The sequence below is a fragment of the Micropterus salmoides genome, unplaced genomic scaffold (assembly GCF_014851395.1).
Source record: "Micropterus salmoides isolate LMB-PRFRI ecotype aquatic unplaced genomic scaffold, ASM1485139v1 Ms_hic_scaffold_3131, whole genome shotgun sequence".
In the NCBI taxonomy this organism is placed as follows: Eukaryota; Metazoa; Chordata; class Actinopteri; order Centrarchiformes; family Centrarchidae; genus Micropterus; species Micropterus salmoides.
In genome coordinates, this window is record NW_024042409.1 from 17,571 (window position 1) to 38,438 (window position 20,868).

The following is a 20,868-nucleotide window of genomic DNA, read 5'->3' on the forward strand; positions in this document are numbered from 1 at the left end:
AGTGGTATCTTTAAATGTCCTTTTCCTTAGGTTTCCCTTTAATTTGGTTCAAAAACGGTAAGTATTTTCCTTTTTTCCAGCTTGAGGTAAGTGTTTTCTTGTCCTTCTCTTCCGCTTGAGGCTTGTAATCAGAATAATATCTGCTAATTTTGTAATCTGCACCCTATTTGGGTGTCTGACGATTAAAATCCAATTTCTTAGTCTTCTCTTGCTTGAGGTTTCAATTTTATATTTCCAGTGGGTCACAATAATTACTGATGTTAAGTTTAGGGGTTGCAGCTAGGTAAGGATGTCCTCACTCTCCAGGGAAAGCTCCAGAATGACACACACGGCACTGGCTGGTTAGGAGGAGGGGAAAAGTCCCGGCTAACGAGTGTTAGCCAGACCGGTGCACGGTCCTGTGATGTGCCTTCAGAGTCCCCAGAAAGTGAAAAGCACCTCCAAACTCCACATTTTCCCTTATAACAGACACAAAAGTGCATTACCTCTGCGCTGGTTCAAAAAATTGGACTCCACGGGTCCTGTAGCTGTTGATTTTTTTATCCTTAATTCAGGCCGACTTGGCCCTGCTTCACTCTGCCCTGTTGCAACGTTTCGGAGGGCGGCTTGTCCTTCATCAGGCATGACAGAGTGGTATCTTTTAAATGTCCTTTTCCTTAGGTTTCCCTTTAATTTGGTTCAAAAACGGTAAGTATTTTCCTTTTTTCTAGCTTGAGGTAAGTGTTTTCTTGTTGTTCTCTTCAGCTTGAGGCCTCTAATCAGAATAATATCTGCTAATTTTGTAATCTGCACCCTATTTGGGTGTCTGACGATTAAAATCCAATTCGCTTCTTAGCCTTCTCCTGCTTGAGAATTTTAAATTTCCAGTGGGTCACAATAATCACTGATGTTAAGTTTAGGTGTTGCAGCTAGGTAAGGATGTCCTCACTCACCAGGGAAAGCTCCAGAATGACACACACGGCACTGGCTGGTTGGGGAGAGGGAAAAAAGAGCTGGCCAACGACTTACAAAGCTCTGCGTTAGCCAGTCTGGTGCACGGTCCTGTGATGCGCCTCCAGAGACCCCAGAAAGGCAAAAACACTCGCTCCTTGTTTGAGGTTTTAAGCATTTCCCACACTTCCCATGGTAAAAAACAAAAGTGCATTACCTTTGCATTTGTTCAAAAAATTGGACTTCACGAATCCTTTAATGTCTGCATCCTACTTGGATGTCTTACGATGAATTTTCCTATCTTCCTGTCCTATTAATCCAGGCCTACTTGGTCCTGCTTCACTCTGCCTTGTTGCAACGTTTCGGAGAACTATTTGTCCTTCATCAGGCTTTACAGAGTGGCATCTTTAAGTTTCCTTTTTCTTTAGGTAAGGGGGTTATAGCCACGATCATCAGGTGATGATCCTTGTGCTCATCTAGCAAAGCCGGCTTGGCAAGGACAGGGCCGTGACTCCCCTTGTAAAGCCGGCTTGGCAAGATCATCTAGCCAAGCCGGCTCGGCAAGCTCAGGGGTCACAGGGGTCGAGCCCATGTTAAGTCAACAGAGGCCTCCCGGCCGAGGCCAAAGTTGGGAGGTTAGGCAATGTTAAGTCAGAAACACAAGTCTCCGCCCCGTTTGGCTTCATCATCTTGTGTTCAGTAACAAAACAAACACATGTAGTAAAAGTTGTTTTTCTTGATGGCTCTCAGGCCGCGATTTATATCCTCTTTTTGATAAAAGGGTTAGGAATTGGCTAAGGGGGTAATAGCCGTGATCATCAAGTCACGATCCTTGTAGTCTTGTAAAACTGGCTTCGCAAGGTCATCTAGCAAACGGAATATGTAACCACAGTTGTAAGACCAAAAATGTTTGGAAAGAGTGTGTGAGGATTGAGGGAGACATGAGATATCAAACAGCAACTGATTGTCGGAATCCAGGTGAACTCTATGGATTAATTGATTTCGAGTCAGTGAGGGCTGAGCGAGGGGGAACAGGTGCGGGGGTGCCAAGTCCAAAAAGTAAACATTAGCTTTTCAGTATTAGTGCAACAAAATAAACATGGTTGGGTTTACGCAACACTGTGCTAGGGGTTTACGTTACAAAGTAGTAGGACAAACAACCAGTCACAATTTAGGGTCACCATTTCCCCTAGTTTGCATGTCTTTGGACGGTGAGAGGAAGCAAGAGCACCCAGAGAGAACCCATACAGACACTGGGAAAATATGCAAACTCCACACAGAAAGGCCAGGGCAACCGGGGTTTGCAAGATATGTATACACACACACACACACACACACACACATATATGTGTGTATATATATAGACACACACACACACACACGTGTTCCACTCTAAAAATAGAGGCATATGTTAATGCCTAGATTCAGGCCTTTCAAAGGAGATTATTTACCTCTTTGCATTTTCTATATATATATTTTTTGTTGTTGTTGTTTGTTTGTTTGTTTTCGTCTTTTTCCTTCAAATATCTTAAAGCCCATCAGGGTGCTAGTAGTATAATAAATTCATAAACTCCAAAAACACTTTAATAAGAACATCAAAAAGACTAATTTCCAACATTCACTTAAGGTTTTATTCTTTCTTTTACAGGGTTTTGTCTTCAGATATCTAAACATTTTAGTTTTTACAACACATGATCTTTTTCTAAACTTCACTAAGTCGTTTGTTTGCTTAAACATAACATAGACTGTGACCTTTTCCTAAACCCAACCAAAACTATGACCTTTTCCTGAACCTAACCAAGTAGCTTAATGTGCCAAAACCCAATAGAATCTATGAAGATTTTCTTAACCTAAAGGTGCTTAATACTGATGCTGAAGACTACACTTTAAAACTGTGTTTTGATACAGAAGCAGAAGGGTACCTTATGCGTCAAACGCTTTATCAGGTTTTTGGCAACCTCTAGATGCATCCTCTAGATGTCTGAGGCACTTAAGCCCCTGTGCCACGTCAACGCAGTCCATGTGGATGTGTTTTTTTTAAATAAAAAATTAACCCAGAGCAATTAACAATTTACAACACAGGAATTACCAACCATTAAATAAAGAATGGATACTGTATGTGATGCACATATTTGGTCTGACCTACTGATACATGTGTAATACTACTTTGAGGCTTTGTGCTTTTTAATGATTGTAACATTGACCAGGGAATATTACCCTGCTTTACAGAAACAGTGTTAATCCTTTGTATCCTGTCTCAATGGTTGTTGTTGTTTCTCTTTGACTCTGTGATTAGTGAGCTTTAGCGTCTGTCTTTATTAGTTTCACATCAGTTGGACAGCCTGAATGCTGTAGTTGGAAATTACAAAATGCAAGAAACGGGCGTGGCATCACACAAATTAGCCAACTTTAACCCAAATTAAACCCAGATAAACACCTTTAAAAGCAACTCAGAGGTTGAGAGGAAGCAAGAGCAGCAGTCCCAACTCAAATAACCTCTCTTCTGATGCTGGCACAGGTGCTTTCAAAGACCGCCGTCCAAGGCCAGGTGGATCTCATGCAGCAATCAGCTGTAGCACTCCTGAGGCACAACTAGAGGGCAGAAGAGGAACATGGACAAAGCACAGGGAAACACATACAGCTGTAAAACCCACCCTTAAAACAAATAAGTTGAAACCATATGTCATATACATGATTTGTCTGCACTACTGATACAAGTGTAATATTGTCTACTTTTAGGATTTGTGTTTGTGACAATGGAATTAGGGAAACTGAGAAAATGCTAATCCATAAACCATCCTACTAATTATTTTAGTTGTTTCTTGTTAAGTGAGAGTTGGGGTTAGAAGCATTAATCTATCTCAGGGACTCTCCCCTTGTCGCCCCACCACTTCAGGGTTTGGAGCGGAGAGCCATGAAGAAACTCTGTGGCCCCCCGGGAGACAGCGGCGGCGAGACAGCTGTGAAGAGCAAGATAGTTTTTCATCTCATATACAGTTGTCCATTTTTGAAATCAGCCTGTTGAGCTGACTCTGGCTCATTCACAGTTACTTTGCTGTTTATTAACAACCACTGTCAAATAAACAAATAAATGAAATTAAATTGTCATTTTAACCTCTGAAAATGGTGAGACGTGCTGTTTACTCAGAGCCCAAAGTGACACCTTCACAGTGCTTGGAAGGTGTCACTTAATGGAGATGTTCCAAATTTAGTTTGACTTCCACCTAATCACATGACACACATAAAGCTAGGACACTCAGCTAGGATCCAAGTATGATCATACATTTAGAGCTACACACTGTGACGTAACTTTGCTGTTTTGCTTGCTGTTAACATGCTCCATGGGACGGCGCTACTTCCCAAAACGTAATGTATTGTGTTCATAAAGTCATAGAAAAATGCGTCTGCTCGAGTAAGACTTTTCTAAAAGACTCACAGGTTCCCTTTCCCCCTATTCTGACACAAGTGGCCTTTGTCTTATTCTAACCCCAGTTTGTGTATCAGTTCTGGTAATAACCTCCTCCTTTAGTTTAAAGAAATGACAGTTCTCAGATGTGAAAAGTCCCTGCTTAAATAATATTCATGTGCCACAAACAATGTTAATCTATCAGTTAGAAAGGATTCATTGTTTGAATAGTTTTTAAACAACTCTACCTTTGTTATCATGTCAAATGTTGAATGTAAAAAAAACACCTTGTGTTTTACACAATGTCTAAGAATAGTTTTACATTTATATAGATCAATTTAGTGGAGTAAAAAGTCACTTCTCTCTGAGCCCTGAAGTAGATGGCATGAAAAGGACAGTGACTACTGTTTTGTTGTAAGATGTTCATTTGGCTCCATCTAGTGACCAAATGTGTATTCTGCAGCATGTGAGCTAAATTCTGCACCAATAAAGTCACAATGTCAGCAATGATAAATAAACAATATCTAATCAAAATAAAAAAGACAAAAGGAAGGTATTAAATTCAAAGTATTCAACATTTATTAAATTCAACACAAACATGTTCAACATATTTGATAAGTCACACCACAATGAAATGAATATGAAATAAACATAATATTAACATGAAACAAGAAAACATACACAAAAGCAATATAAAAACAGCTGCCAAAAAGATATTCCATAAACAAAATTTAAAAATCACTCTGCCTGCAATTTTAGAACAAGACCACGTAAATTGTGTATAGTCAACTTCAGTTTTTGGCATTTCTGCAGAAGCGCTGGCTCTCTGTTGAGAACAGCATTCATCTAAAAATCAAACACAGCAAACAAGCAATCGGAAATGTTTAGTGGAAAGGTGTCAGCCTGGAAAAGTTTACAGTCTGTAAGATAATATTTCAAGTATAATCCGGTCTGAAAGTCTTTTGTTAACACATTTGTATGCTTTAACTGTGCATGCAATCAGGTGTAATCCTTCCAAAAGGGAAAACAGAGAAGTTGTTCTCTGGGAAATTATCCTTATTACACAACTAAGTTAGACGCCATGTCCGTCACAAGGAACACTGTGATACTTACCATTCTAACGGTTATGGTGTCACTCCACACATCACGGAACAGTCTCCGGATATCATCTTTGAGGTCATCTGGGTACGTTAAAACCCTCCTTTTCTGAAACACAGGAAAAAGGGAGCAGTAAGAAAGTGTAAGTGTATGAAAAAAAAAAATTCAAGTACAGCTAAAGAATTTCTTGCATTATCCTTACAGTTTTTGATGAACTGGGACTCCTCACTTTGGGCAGGCAATAACCACTCTTCTGGAATAAGAAAACAATTTTTGACAGTGTGACATGTTAATTCATTTCCCCAAAGAAAATTTACACTGAAATGTATACCAGTAAATAAAAATCCAAATAATAATGCAGACCACAGTGGGATGGCTTACCCGGCGTGACTTTTTGAGAGGACTCTGCAGCTGCAAGGAAGAAAAGTTTGGGTATGAGAAGTTGACCCCATACTGTGATATGCTAAGTTACTCTGTGCATAGACGCTTACCACTTCTTGTGCATCATCAGCTGTCAACCCTTCTTCTGACTCATCAGGTGACCACGTGCTGTCGTCCGAATCATCTGGGGTGTCAGTCTCCTCTGTGTCCTCCGTCTTGCTTAAATTGCCTTCACTTGGTGGTGATGGTGATGGCGATGGCGGCTGTGGCTGTGGCTGCGGCTGCGGTTGTGGCTGTGGCCGCGTTGTCATTGGCTGGGACCCATGTGCTGATGTTGTTGATTGGTGGTAGAGAGGACCATGGTACTCATAAAGCCTCCTTGGCTGAAATAAAGTTACATGGGAGAGGTTTTAAAAAGGGTGTAAAATGCTGGTAGCCGATAACCACCCTCCTGGTTTGAGAAAACATGAAATGGAATAAGCTAATCAAATTTTTGGCAATATGCAATGTTTCTTTATTAATTCAAAGATTGATAGAGAATATTTGAAATGGTTGACAGGGTCTAATGTACATCCAATTATAATGCGTCTGATGACGATTGTGTGACGGTGTGAAATGTGTCTCTGCAAAATCAAATTCAAAATTTTTAATAATGTATATGCCACATGTATAGACTGGGTGTAAAAATCCATGTAACAATATAGAAAAAGTGGTGTGGCTTACCTTCAGCAACTTCTTAGAAGGATTCTTTACCTGCAAGTTAAAAAGATAAGGTAAGAGAAGTTCACCCCATATAGTGAGATACTAAGTTATGCTGTGCATTGGTGCTTACAACTTTTTGCTCCTCTTCATCCGACTCGCTGCTTTCCTCCCTCTCCTGTAAGGTCAGGCACGCCTCCGGTGTGACTTCAGTTTTGCTTGCCGCATCCCCAGGAACATGAGCTGGTGGTGGCTCTGAGGTCTCAGCCGTCCTGGAGCTGCTGTCCTCTGGCTCTTCTAAGGCCTCCCATGTGTGCTCCATTTCACTGACCTCACTCGGTATTGGCGGCTGAGGCTGCAGTGGTGGTGGCTGAGGTGGCTCTGAGGTCTCAGCCGTCCTGGAGCTGCTGTCCTCTGGCTCTTCTAAGGCCTCCCATGTGTGCTCCATTTCACTGACCTCACTCGGTATTGGCGGCTGAGGCTGCAGTGGTGGTGGCTGAGGTGGCTCTGAGGTCTCAGCCGTCCTGGAGCTGCTGTCCTCTGGCTCTTCTAAGGCCTCCCATGTGTGCTCCATTTCACTGACCTCACTCGGTATTGGCGGCTGAGGCTGCAGTGGTGGTGGCTGAGGTGGCTCTGAGGTCTCAGCGTCCTGGAGCTGCTGTCCTCTGGCTCTTCTAAGGCCTCCCATGTGTGCTCCATTTCACTGACCTCACTCGGTATTGGCGGCTGAGGCTGCAGTGGTGGTGGCTGAGGTGAACCAACAAAAGATGTAACAGGCTCTGCAGTGTCCATTGAGTAGCTAGTGGACCCAGGAACACGAGCTGGTGGTGGCTCTGAGGTCTCAGCCGTCCCGGGGCTAATGTCATCAGAGTGGTCTGAGGTCTCAGCCGTCCCGGAGCTGCTATCATCAGACTGGTCAGAGGTCTCAGCCGTCCCGGAGCTGCTATCATCAGACTGGTCTGAGGTCTCAGCCGTCCCGGAGCTGCTATCATCAGACTGGTCTGAGGTCCCAGCCGTACTGGAGGTGCTGTCCTCTGACTCTTCAGCGGCTTCAGAGACCTGCCTGGCAGCTTCATCCTCTCTGCTTTTTTCCAGGGAATTTGTTTTTTGCCTTTTCCCATCTTCTGAAAGACCAATTAGTGAAAAAATGGTAACAGCATATTAGTGGCACTGCTCGAATGAGGAGCAGATCTGCTCTGGTGAGGGAAGCTTCTCTGTTAAAGCATTCCATAATAGCTATGAGCTGCCACCCAGTCTGACAATAACCATTAAACAAAGTAGTAGAAGTATTAGTAGTGGTAGTAAACTTCAAACTCACCAGATTGCACCTCTCCCTGCTGGTGGGTCCCGGTCTGCTTTGTAAGGTTGGAGAGCTCTCTTATCAGCACCCTGTCCAGGGACATTATCTGTGCTGCAGACAGACGGACCTGAGGAAGAAATACAGTCATACATTGAGGACCTGGAACACATGCTGTAGACAGAACCTTCATACAGTGCTTTTTCCAGTGACAGAGGGCACCATTACCTGGGAGAAGTCCTCCCGCCTCAGGAACGTCAAGAACCTCCTGATGGCTACCAGGTAGCCCCTTGTGGTTTCTGCCAGGCTCTGCCTCTTCAGCTTAGCTATCCACCTAACAAACAGAAAAAGCAAGAGTGTCACACTGATGTCAGCAGTTACCAAACCATAAGAGCCAAATCAAAATAACAACATTTACCTTAAGACCTTCCCTGTCCTCTTTAAAAACATGAGGTGGGACGGGGGAGGGCTTTTCATCCCCCACATGTGATGTACAAAACGCCTGACATGTTTCACAGCCTTCTTAAGTTGCCGTTTACCCCTCCTGCTCGGCCCGGACCTCAAGAACTTTACTATCAGGTACTCTGTAAACCAGAGAAGAAGAAGAACGAACAGAGTGTTACTGAAATGTCAGGGCAATGCAGGCTGAGTAATTGATAAGAGTACATTATTACTTTACAAACCAAAGTCTTTTTTGTGCTTCTTTGGGGTGGGGGGCTGGCTGGCTGAACCTGCTGGCGTTTTGTTCTTCCTCATGGCAGACAGTTGGGATGCAATTGCTTTTTTTTTGGTCTCCTCCAGGAGCAACTTCCTGGCATCCTTCTGTGAACACAGAACATTGGGTGAGATCTGTGGCATCTGAACAACTTACATTATAGAGCAGTCAATTTATTGATACCGGGTCTGCAAAGCAACAGCAATTGTTTTTACAAAAGTGCAAATACCCACCTCCATACTGTGCACAACCCTTAAATGCCGGTCCAGGCGGACGTAGCTTTTTCCATGGCATTCTGACATTGGGCAGCCTAGTGGGCCTGCGTATCTAAACAAACATAGTCAGACATTTTCAGCACAGCAATCAGCAGCCTATGTAGTGTGTTTGCGTTTGCGTGCGTTTCACTTACCTTCCTGAAGCCATTCCCAGCATGAGTATGCGCTGTTTATGATCTGTGATCCCGTGCACACTCCTGAGGTGCTCTGAGCGATTGGCATAGGGAACTCTGCACAACGGGCAGCGCTTCATTGTCAACCTTTTTCTGTGGAGAAATAAGTGGACAGGTGAAAATCAAGTATTTAGTAAGCATTACACCTTTCACAAACCCCAAGAGGTAAGGACTTAATGTTATTACAGGTTACTAGTAAAGCCACCTCTAGACTAGCAGGAGCTAAATTTGACCACACATTCAAAGTCTGTATGTCCTTGCAAAGATTTTACAACTCTGGATTAGTATAAAGATACTCACCAGAAATCCAAACTGAGAAGAAAAAGTTTACTGTGTTGCGTCTCCTCAGCATCAAAACTCCTCCAAGACTGACACTGTTAAATTGCTGGGACATTTATTTGGGGACACAAGCTGCCTATCAAAATTAGGGGCACATCCCAATTCAGAAGGCCTGCCCACATGTTGTGAAGACGTTCTGGCAAGGATGTTAAGGAAAGCCCAATTCAGAAGGCCTGCCCACATGTTGTGAAGACGTTCTGGCAAGGATGTTAAGGAAAGCCACACATTAGGAAGACGTTTAGACGAGGACTCTGTGGAAAGGACGTAGAGCCTTGTCTTATGTTATGAAGACGGTTTGACGAGGACGCGTTGGAAAGGACGTAGAGCCTTGTCTTATGTTATGAAGACGGTTTGACGAGGACACTTTGGAAAGGACGTATAGCCTTGTTAAATGTTATGAAGACGGTTTGACGAGGACGCTTTGGAAAGGATGTAGAGCCTTGTTAAATGTTATGAAGACGGTTTGACGAGGACGCTGTGGAAAGGACGTAGAGCCTTGTTAAATGTTATGAAGACGGTTTGACGAGGACGCTGTGGAAAGGACGTAAAGCATGGCAACATTTTAAATTAACGTTTTTCAAAGGTCACACAAATTGTCTTTAAAATTATGGAATAAGCGAATCAGCGGTCAGAAACATCAAATCTGTGCAAAGCGGAGATTCAGTATGACACCCACACTAACCCCTGACTATTAACTTAAAAATGTTCTCCATTAATCGACTGCAACTGAAAATCGTGAGAAATGCCTCCAGCGACCCAGCGCCTAAAGCGCCCATCCTGCAAACAGTCCCAACCTTATAAAGAGTACCCAGCACATCTTGTCATTTTAAATGTTATGGTATGTTTAAAAAACTGTGTTTTACTACTGGCTTTAACCTTCCCTAGATATGTGTTTTACACACCCTTCATGTGACTAAAACATCCTAATGTATAAAGTGCTTGGTAAATAAAGCTGCCATAAAGTGGAGTAAACTGTACAAATTTCTTCGGTAACATGTAGTGAAGGAGAAATAGGCATGAAAAGGAAATACCCAAGTAAATTACAGGTGCCTCAAATGTGTACCCAGGTACAGTACTTGAGTAAATGTACTTAGCACTGCTCTTATTCATCAGGCTTCTGCAGCCCTTTAAAGCCCCTTGACACAGTGTCATGTTAAGGACACTGATGGACTAAAGTGAGCGAAATTTAGCCAAATCAGGAAACCAACCCATGAAAGCTCCTTGGAAATGCTGGTGTCATAAAGAACACGAAGAAAGGAAGCAATACATTTTATACAAACAAACCATTTATTAAAAAATACATACAAAAAAAACGTAAAACATAAACAAGGTTGGCTGCGAATGTTAAAGAAAATGTGTGGGCATGAACTTTAAACAGTCACATGGGGTTGGCCAAAAAACCAAACAAACCATTTATTAAAATATAAATACAAAGATACAAATAAAATGTAAAACATGAACAAATATGTACATATATATAAACAGTGGACACAATCTTACACTAGCCAGGAGATATCTGGAAGGCTGTCGACCTCTCACTCAAGGTTAGATGTTAGTGGCTTCAAGAAGAAAGTTTAGAGAAGTTGAACCCCATACTGTGAGATGCTAGATTTCTGCTGTGCACCTGTGCTCACCACTTCCAGGGCATCCTGAGATGGAAGCCTCTTTTCTTCCCAGCTTCTGAAAGACACAGATAAACCTGTAAAATGTGTATACACATATGCATCTTTCCACCACAGTGCACAAGGACACAGATCCGGATGGCTACTGAGACATTACCCTTACATTACCCTTTTCAGAAAATACTTTTGTACTCTCTACACTCAAATACATATTTTCATGACATGTTTTAGTAAAGTAACCTTACTGTGTGTGACTACCTCCAGACTAGCAGGAGCTAACGGTAACCACAGCTGTGCGGCTGTTTTAATCCATTTTTATTAAAGTGGGCCTCATGGAAACCATCTCACCAATTCTCCAACCTTGTAAACACGGTTTCCAAAGTTCTTCTCTCCTTTACAGTGACCACTTGGGGAAAGGTTACGTGGGCGGGGCCTCCTCTCGGCTATATTAAAAGGTGAAAGCGAGTGTTTCCTTTAATGAGAGAACTAGAGGCACAAGAAGAGAAAAACTCATTGAGTGTGAGCTTCGGGCACAGCAGTCAGGTAAGCTCTTACTACTATTTATTGCTGCCTAAGTAATATGTACTGTCAGTTGTAGATCTTGTGCTGTATTGATGCATTGTTGATGCATATGTACCTCAAATGTTGCTTTGGATAAAAGCCAAGTGAGTAAATGCAAATATAAACATGTGTTCACTACTCTGAAAGTCTGATGTCAGCTGATAACAGTAATGTCAATGTGCCTTTCTAGTCTGTGTGTCTAACCGAGTTTAGCAACGCATCTGTTGTCTGTCCCTGTCTTGGTTGCTTTCCAGCCTCTGTATATGAACAATGTTGGAGTGAAATACAACCATTTATTGATAAATGCTGATGAGAAGTGGTGTTTAGAAACTGCAGCTCAGAAAATATAACTTGCCTTGCTGGGACTCGGTGTAACTCACACTGTATTTAGAAAGATAGGTTGCTTTTAATCAGATCTATACATTTGAATTCGTAGTACGTTTACATTTGATACTTAAGTACTTTTAAAACCAGGTACTTCTCTTGTATTATACTGGATGACTTTTACTTGAGTGAACTGCTGTAATTCTGAAATGACGATGAAATGTTGTTGCTGTTGAAATGTTACAAATACTATTGTAACACTACTATAAAGAATCTGTGGGCAGACATTAGCCAAATAAAGTGTAACCTACACGTATATTTTTGATAATATAACGTTATTATTTTTGTTTGAGGTTGAAAGATTTAGTTACACAGTCATTTCTCCTAGTTCCTCCTCCAGGTTGTGGATGGAGCCTCTGCGGTGGACAGATGTAGATTTAGCCAGAGCCAGGATGGCACTGTGCCGATATGTGCTACTTAAATATTTCGACCCAACCGTTGATTCAGTTTGTGCAGACTAAAAATTGGCAAATCGTTTTTATATGCAAGTTAATGTTAACCTTTGCCGGTCCTGGCTTGACAAGGTTTCTTGCTCAACGTGTCTTTCAGATTTTGTCCAGGAGATGGTGCCTTTGCTCAATGATTGTTGGAGTTACAAGCTATATCACAATGTAAAAATACTTGAAGGAATATGAAATCATCCCATCAACAAGAATAAATGAGTAGTGTAAAATGAAATCTCATTTGTTTCCAACCGTTTGTAATTATTTTATGCTTTAGACTGACAAACAAAGAAATATTGAATTTTTACAATGAATTATCACAGAAACTAATCAGTGGATTAATCCATAATAAAAATAATACTACATTTCCCCTTTTAAACTTCCATACTTTTAATTGTTATTTTCAAGGCAGTGCTTTTTACTTGCAACAGTATTTCTACAGTGAGCTGCTAGTACTTTTACTTAAGTAAAGGACATGCTTCATTCACCACAGCTTGATATCTAAATGTTATATACATGATATGGCTTTAAAATACTACTGTCACTGCATTGTACTGCATTGCACATTGTATGTGGGTGTGTTCAGTTCAGTTTGGGCTTCTGCTTTTTGGTCTTCTCTCTGGTTTTCTGTAAGTGAGTCTTTGATGAAAACAGAAGAACCAATCTGCCTAGTTACATGTCGTGCATTTGGGTCCTAAGATCTGTTACCAGCACACGGGACCAATTCGGACAATTACCGTCTTATATGTTTAATAATCCATATTATTAGACACATTTGACTATTCTTAAGAAAATAATCTCAAAAAGATTTTTTAAATCAAACAGTCAATTGGCAACAAATGTACTTCAAACTGTAGTACATGAAAATAAGTGAAATCAGTGTGACACTGAGTTGTGGTACTCTGTGTGTTATGATAAGGACATTACAAAGCGACGACAAGGGGTGTGACCGAGCGTCCCTATGTGTAGCGCTCTGAGCCATCTTGTTTAGTCCATTCTTCACCTGTACGGCGTGAAACTCTCTTGTCTGTTTTTTCAAAGCAGATTTTTGTTTCTCCAATACAGAGTTAAGGCTCTGGATCGGCTGATGTTTTCTTCACGCCTTTTCTTTTTTACTTTGTGTGAAACTGCATTCTGTTGGGACGCTGCTTTCTGTGCGTTTGTTAGTTTCATCTGACTGATTGGTCCATGAGTTTGTGTTTTATAGCGATATGATACAGCTGATGTCAGCAGGTGCTCAACTTTCAGTGGAGTGGTCGCATGTGTGTGTGTAAGATGAGAGATATTTGGATGGTTGTACAAGCAGGGATGTACACTCTTAACAGAGCGACATGTTGTGCTTTAAGCTCGCTTAGACGCTTGGTGTTTTATGTGTGTTTGGTTTAGATAAAAATAGTTGGCATGAGATTTTAGCTGAGCATCCTAGCTTAATGGAGGTCTGTAACATAGATAAGGTCACTTGAGCAAAAATATTTTGCACCAAAGGTAAATGTTAATCTTCCCCTGATTACACTGTGACACATAGATTTCTGACTGATTTGGCCACTTCTCAAATGTTGCTTTCAGTTTGTCCCTTTAATGATAAACATTGATCATTTTTCTGGATGTTGAATGATAATGTATTTTTTGTTCTTCTTTCCAGAACCCCAGAACTTCCACTGGCGTTTGTGGCTATATCTGAGCTCTGCAACATACCCCTCTGTAGGCTTAAGCAACCTTACAATTTGCTGCTCATGGCTAGCAGTGAATTGTTTGACGTTGGAGTGGTAAACACGGAAAATCTACTGGATGCCTTCGAGCAATATGCAACCATCAGTGATTTTTTGCATGCTGACCTGCGTATTGGTTTACATGCCACCACTCTGTCCCACCCAGAACAATTACTTTCGTTCTCATTTGATGTGGATGGACTAGTGATTGAGTTCAACAAGGTGCAGGCATTACAAGGACTTCTTCATTACATCTTCCTCCCAAGGTTTAACTCACTGATACTAAGCCCCCATTATGTATACCTAAAAAAGCATGTAGATCTCAGCAAGTACACAACAAATGGCTTGACTGCCCTTAAAAATTGCGTAGGGTACCAGATAGCTCATGTAGATGGCGGCTATCATCTATTAATGACTGCAGTACCCAGCAGCACCACTGACCCTGACACCAGGCTACTGAAGAAGCAGCTCTATGGTACACATGCTGTAGAGCTGCTTAACAGTGTGACAGACAACTTTAAACGGTTGCTCCGGGGCCTCTCTGCTAGGGACAAGAGCAGGCCTACTCTGCAGAAACAGGGGACCAGCAACACGGCAAGGTTCAATGTGTTGCGGCAGGACCTGCCATTCATAATGAGCCTGTTGGACAAAGCTGTGGAGGAGGCAAACTCCTGCCATTTTTTGCAAGTGATGCTGACACTGAACCAGTTTGGCCAAAAAGACCCCGATCCACTGGAACTAACAGACATTGTGGATGTGACAGATGTTAAGGCAGTGACAGTCCACCTTGCCTTGAAGTTTGTGGCAACTGACTACGACCAACACATATTGTTCTCCCGTTATGGCCTGCAGGACCTGGTAGGAGCCAGGGGGAAACTGTTCTCCGTCCTTGGGATGCATGAGGCCACAAACTTTCAGACCAATCTGGACCACCTGCCCTTAGATGTAGCCAAACCTCTTCTGGCAGTGCTCAGCAAAGAGGGGAAGCTGAACTTCCTTCAACTGTATGTTGACAGCCCACATTGTCACTTGCAGATGCCATTCAAACATCCCGTGAGTGGCGCCATAGTGACATGTGGGCTGTCACACCCAAATTCACAAATGGCTATACTCTCCAGGGCATCGACGTACTTGCGCCACATGACGGACCTTAAAGAAAGGTTGGTGGCACAGCTGGGGTGCCGTATAGAGCAGGTCCTTAGGTTTGAGGGGGATGTACCACTGTTTGTTGACCCCGCAGCCCATTTTGACCTTGAAGGTCTGCACACTTTGCTGCGGCAGCGTGCCATGCTGGTCCCCTTAAAGGACACTGCCCTTGGTCAGGGTCTCCTGTCCATCTTGGATGGCGTTTTGGGCTCACTCATTGACACCCTCACCAGTGCCTACAGTTCCAGTGAGGGTGTGGGTAGGTTCGATGAGTCATGGAAGGCTTTCCAGTGTGAGCTAGCCCTTGAGGAAATGTTCTATGGCCACCCTCTGTCATCCGAGGACTTTTTTCTAAGTGCAAGCTTGGGAACAAGTACAGTGATGGACCGAAGTCTGACACACCAGAGAGGTTTCATTGGCCTGGCACCTCACTCGAGTGCTAGCTCAGAGGAAACACCTCCCCCACTTCATCACTGGACCAGGGATGACCTCCAGAAGCTTCGGATTGAGCGCCTCTGGCCTCTGTGCCAGACCTTGGAGGCAGGACCAGCTGTCATTGGCGCGGCGCTAATTTGTGTGCTTCTTGGCGACCTGTACAGAAGGAATGTAAACATCCCGATGTCATCTTTCAGCTCCGACTCTCCACCTGGCAAGCTGGTAGGTGCTATGAGCCTGGAGAGTCTATCCAAGGACCTTGCAACGAAAAACTCATTTCCTGTCCCTAACACCTTTCACCGTGCTCGCCAGCTGGTGCAGAAGGCAGGAAAGTCTGTTGAGGACTGTCTGTTGCAGGGGTTCATTGCAGAGAAGCTTCACTTCTTCCCAGCCATCAAGTTCAGGGACATTAGGGGTGGAAAGAAGATCTGGTGGAACTTCAAAGACTTTTTACAGGTCCACCTAGGAGCAGAGAAACCTTTCCCAATGTCTGAGATCGCCACCAGAACCCTGCAAGTATGCACAGAGATAGAGAGACGGTCTCTGGCATACTCCCGGTCATTAGAAAAATACCGGGACCATGGAATGCCATGGATGGCGAAAACACTGCAGCGGCTGCCACCAACACTGACAGGGAACTTTCTGGTGACCGTTCTCACCTTCATCAGCTCAGTTGGCATGCTCCAGAATAATGATTTTGTAGATTATAACCACCTAAAGGACCTCCTTCAGGATATTAGCCAGCAAGGCATGGCCCAGGACAAACTACAAAAGCTCCAGATCTTAGGTAGGTTCACCATACAGAAGGTCTATAGGCCCATCATCTGGAAGCTGCATCACGACATTCCCGTCAGGCTACAGCAGGAAACCCCACGCTTACTAAGCCTCAGACCACCAACAAAGCAGGAAGAGGGAGAGGTCCTCCAGCCTGAGGAGGACGTCCAGGCTGTCGAGGATCAAGATGACATCAGACCTCCTGTCAAGTCTCAGGCAATGTGCCTGCCTGCCAATTCCTCCAAATTGTGGACAGAGGATGAGTGTGCTATGGTCAACCTGGACAAATGTAAAACATCAAGGCAGGCGTACACAGCATATGTCAAACGGTGCATGGAACTCAAAGTGCCATCAAGGACCTTTAATGCCTTCAGACAAAAAAGGAAGGCACTACAAAAGAAATAAACACAACGTCTGTTGCATGTCGAAGGACGAAAGGACACTCCTCACTTCTTTTGTAGGGACTCGAATTTGGCTCCATGGGCCGTCTACCAGCACCCAAACAGACCATGCGGTGCAAGCACTGTGGGAACACAAACTCCAGCCCTTCCCCCTTAAGTGCCACCCCAAGAGCCTTGCCCCAGACACAAATGCTTGTCCCTTCCGTCACCACCATACCCTCAGCCTAGGGAAGCATTCTCTACCGCTAGGTTAAGTTTCCTTTTGTGTGACTGGGACCAGGAACTACAGCTCTGTCTTCCTACCTCCAGCTGAACCTGATGTTGCATGTCAGCTATAAAAGCCAAAAGTTTTGTTTTATATGTGTTAAATACTTTGTATACACATCACTTGTTTAAAAAAACTATTATTTTAATATTTCTTTTTGAAGATATCAGTCCTTTGTAAATGTCCCGTCTCAAGGTAATAGCATTTGTATTATTTAACTGTCTGGAAATGGCAATATAATATTGAATTTAACATATCTCACATAATTCTTGTTTGATTTGCAATAAAACATGTAAAATTCATTTCTTCTCCTTGTATTATATTAAACTGAAGGGAAAACTGTACAGCATGATTAAGAACTTTTATTAATATGAAGGGACAAATGTGGAGTCAGGTAAGAGTTATAGGGCAAACAGTAGCAACCCACATAACTTTTAGTTTTGTTTTACTGTTAAAACATCTAAAGACAATACAATAAAGTGGATTCAGTGTAACTTCCAGCTTCTGGCTGGGATACGTTAATATACAACATGTTGTTAAACTCAGGCGGGGGCAGTCTTGTCTGGATTCCCTGTGAACCCTCGAACAATATTGTGGCATCAAGTCCACTCTCAAGTACATCTTTACTTGATCCGTAGCTCATTGCTGTCAATCTGAAAGCCATGAACCTCCTGACGTCCACCAGGTATCCCTTAATGGTTGCCCCTGGCCTCACATCCTGGGGCAGGCTGCACTTTCCTGAAGTAGGTCTTTACCTGTCACCTTAAAGCTAAACCAAAAGCAAATTAGTACCAAAAAATATAGTGAAAAACAAAGAAAGATAAACTTCTTCTATAAAAAAAATAATTCCAAAAGAATCTATCAGTTATCAAAATTAAGCGTGAAATGTGTGGAACGCAAACAATTCAAATCACGGCTGGGGCATCCTAACAGATGACATTTTATCCACAATTCTGTCTCTGAGCTCTTCAGGCAGTTCCTTTGACCTCATGATTCTCATTTGCTCTGAGCTGTAAGGTCTTATATAGACAGGTGTGTGGCTTTCCTAATCAAGTCCAATCAGTATAATCAAACACAGCTGGACTCAAATGAAGGTGTAGAACCATCTCAAGGATGATCAGAAGAAATAGACAGCACCTGAGTTAAATATGAGTGTCACGGCAAAGGGTCTGAATACTTATGACCATGTGATATTTCAGTTTTTCTTTTTTAATAAATTTGCAAAAATTTCTACATTTCTGTTTTTTTCTGTCAAGATGGGGTGCTGAGTGTACATTACTGAGAAATAAAATGAACTTTTTTGATTTTTGGAAAATGGCTGCAATGAAACAAAGAGTGAAAAATTTAAAGGGGTCTGAATACTTTCCGTACCCACTGTACATACATACACACATATATATATATATGTAAATCTACTTTTATGCTACTATATTTGTATACACATATATGTATATATATATGTGTACTAAGGATATAGTAGGTGGGTACCCTACAAAGTAAATAGTAAAAAACATAGAAGATAGCAACAATTACTGCTAATCTCTGCAGTCGATCCAGCAGAAACACTTCACTGTGATCACCTGCAGACCTTCTGTTCTCTGTCAGCGTTTGACTTCTTCACTTGGTAAGTGTGCCTGACACATTCCCAGAAATTTTCATTCAAATCTAGGGGGAAACTACAAATGCAAGAAACGGGCGTGGCATCACACAAATTAGACTGTACTATTGTAAAAAAAGATTTGAATCTTTGAACCGCAGCTTGGCATGCTATGTATTTGCCTTTCCTTTCTACAAGTTGTACTTAACAGAGCATCTTTTCAGATAATGGCTGACAAAAGTGGAGTGGAAGATGGCACCGTAAATTTGTAAATCTGTATGTTTACACCATGCATAAATTATTGACATGTCATTGGATATTTTTCCATGAAATATTGGGCTCTCTTGTGACTAAATAATGTGGACAACTGTGTTGCCAAATAAGTCTTTTTGATATTTCCCATAGTGCACTCTGAGTATTTTAATTTAAATACTTTGTGCCTAATAGGATGAGATGAAAGTAGCTTTTACACTTTTCCTTTACAGTTTCAGCACAGCAACCACGCCAGGATTTCATATGTTACAAAATTGTCATTCAACCTAATTATAGCTCTCAGCATTGTTGTTTAAATAATTCCATACTGCTATTTCAATGAATAGTGTGCATTGAAATATCAGTGTGGAATTACGTCAAACAGGGCAGTGAATGCTATATCACTGGCTGGAATTTTGGAGTTGGGGGAATCTCAGTGTATTGTTTATTGTATATTTGTGAATTGTGATGCATCAGTCAGGTTTAACAACTGTTGTATTGTGCCATTTTGCAGGAAAGTGACCTCTGGGTCACCTCTGTTGAGGAACACCACCTGCCTGTGCCTCCTCCTCATCCTCCTCCTCCTGAATTACCTGAGGAAGATGACAACGTAATGTATAGTCTACACTAAAAATCAATTAAATTCACATCCTTATATGCAGTTTTTATTTACTTTTTTTTCTCCAGTACTTTGCAGATGATGAAGATGAGCCCATGGAAGAAGGAGACTGATTTTTTATAGTTCAATGAAGGCATGGATTTGTTCATAAAGGAAGTTTTAAATTCTACATTCAGCAGTCAGACAAATATGGCCTCTTTAGTTATAACATTAACATTGAATTGAAATCCTTTCTGTATCTGCTTGTTGTTTTATTTAATTGTAGTGCCAATGGCCTGATTAATTTTAAAAGCAATATATTTATATAGTTTAAATAAGGCATACATTTTTATTATATTATATATAATATTTTATATATTTTTTGTTTAAATAAAGAAAATAATCTACTCCTCTCCTTGTATCTTTGTATAAGATGATAGTGTATGATATATTTAATCTGTAAATAGTTTTGATTTTGAATGACGTTTCAGGCAGAAACCCTCTACCAGCAGTCACACAAATATGGCCTCTTTAGCGCATCCACACAAATATTTTCAGTATTCTGCTTATAGTTTTAATTTATTTGTAGTGCCAATTACATGGTTAATTGTAAAAAATAAAAAAAAAAAAAAAAAACCCTCACACAGGCAGCCACAGATAGACTGGTAAACACAGACAGGGAACTACAGACAGACTGGTAACCTCAGACTGGTAACCAAAGACAGACAGGTAACTGCAGACAGGTAACCACAGACTGGTAACCACAGACAGACTGGTAACCACAGACTGGTAACTGCAGACAGGTAACCACAGACTGGTAACCACAGACAGGTAACTGCAAACAGGTAACCACAGACTGGCAACCACAGGCAGACAGTTAACCACAGACTGGTAACCACAGACAGGTAACTGCAGACAGGTAACCACAGACTGGTAACCACAGACAGGTAACCACAGACAGACTGGTAACCACAGACTGGTAACTGCAGACAGGTAACCACAGACTGGTAACCACAGACAGGTAACTGCAAACAGGTAACCACAGACTGGCAACCACAGGCAGACAGTTAACCACAGACTGGTAACCACAGACAGGTAACTGCAAACAGGTAACCATAGACTGGTAACCACAGACAGGTAACTGCAAACAGGTAACCACAGACTGGCAACCACAGGCAGACAGTTAACCACAGACTGGTAACCACAGACTGGTAACTGCAGACAGGTAACAGACTGGTAACCACAGACAGGTAACCACAGACAGACTGGTAACCACAGACTGGTAACTGCAGACAGGTAACCACAGACTGGTAAACAGACAGGTAACTGCAAACAGGTAACCACAGACTGGCAACCACAGGCAGACAG

The 20,868-nt window shown here is 42.1% G+C and overlaps 2 protein-coding genes and 1 long non-coding RNA gene across 4 annotated transcripts; 1 reads left to right on the plus strand and 2 right to left on the minus strand.

Annotated features, from left to right (window-relative positions):
• Nucleotides 1–4,892: 4,892 nt before the first annotated feature.
• Nucleotides 4,893–7,151, minus strand: LOC119884061 (proteoglycan 4-like). Its single transcript, XM_038694528.1, has 7 exons — nucleotides 6,648–7,151; nucleotides 6,539–6,568; nucleotides 5,926–6,198; nucleotides 5,816–5,845; nucleotides 5,637–5,687; nucleotides 5,450–5,542; nucleotides 4,893–5,182 (listed from the first exon to the last, which is right to left on the minus strand). Exons 1-7 carry the CDS (start codon nucleotides 7,086–7,088, stop codon nucleotides 5,075–5,077), a joined length of 1,026 nt encoding a protein of 341 aa, XP_038550456.1. The 5' UTR covers nucleotides 7,089–7,151; the 3' UTR covers nucleotides 4,893–5,074.
• Nucleotides 7,099–9,225, minus strand: LOC119884063 (dentin sialophosphoprotein-like). The gene is made up of 3 exons (XM_038694531.1): nucleotides 7,833–9,225; nucleotides 7,147–7,638; nucleotides 7,099–7,115 (listed from the first exon to the last, which is right to left on the minus strand). The coding sequence occupies exons 1-3, from the start codon at nucleotides 8,002–8,004 to the stop codon at nucleotides 7,099–7,101; spliced, it is 681 nt and encodes a 226-aa protein (XP_038550459.1). The 5' UTR covers nucleotides 8,005–9,225.
• Nucleotides 9,226–18,519: 9,294 nt separating this feature from the next.
• Nucleotides 18,520–19,759, plus strand: LOC119884065. Of its 2 annotated transcripts, XR_005440919.1 has the most exons (3): nucleotides 18,520–18,677; nucleotides 19,417–19,512; nucleotides 19,590–19,759. It is a non-coding gene; the product is annotated as an uncharacterized LOC119884065 (long non-coding RNA). The 2 variants fall into 2 exon arrangements; XR_005440918.1 differs by lacking the exon at nucleotides 18,520–18,677 and having other exon boundaries at nucleotides 19,201–19,512.
• The last annotated feature ends 1,109 nt before the right edge of the window (nucleotides 19,760–20,868 follow it).

Bases quoted from the DNA above. Each gene is read 5' to 3' on its own strand.
- LOC119884061 (XM_038694528.1), bottom strand. From the start codon at position 7,088: ATGGAGCACACATGGGAGGCCTTAGAAGAGCCAGAGGACAGCAGCTCC. The intron at 6,569-6,647 runs GTAAGCACCAAT...TTTAACTTGCAG, and splicing joins ATGAAGAGGAGCAAAAAGTT to GTAAAGAATCCTTCTAAGAA. The intron at 5,183-5,449 runs GTAAGTATCACA...TTTGATTTTTAG, and splicing joins ACACCATAACCGTTAGAATG to ATGAATGCTGTTCTCAACAG.
- LOC119884063 (XM_038694531.1), bottom strand. From the start codon at position 8,004: ATGAAGGTTCTGTCTACAGCATGTGTTCCAGGTCCTCAATGTATGACT. The intron at 7,639-7,832 runs GTGAGTTTGAAG...TTGGTCTTTCAG, and splicing joins GCAGGGAGAGGTGCAATCTG to AAGATGGGAAAAGGCAAAAA.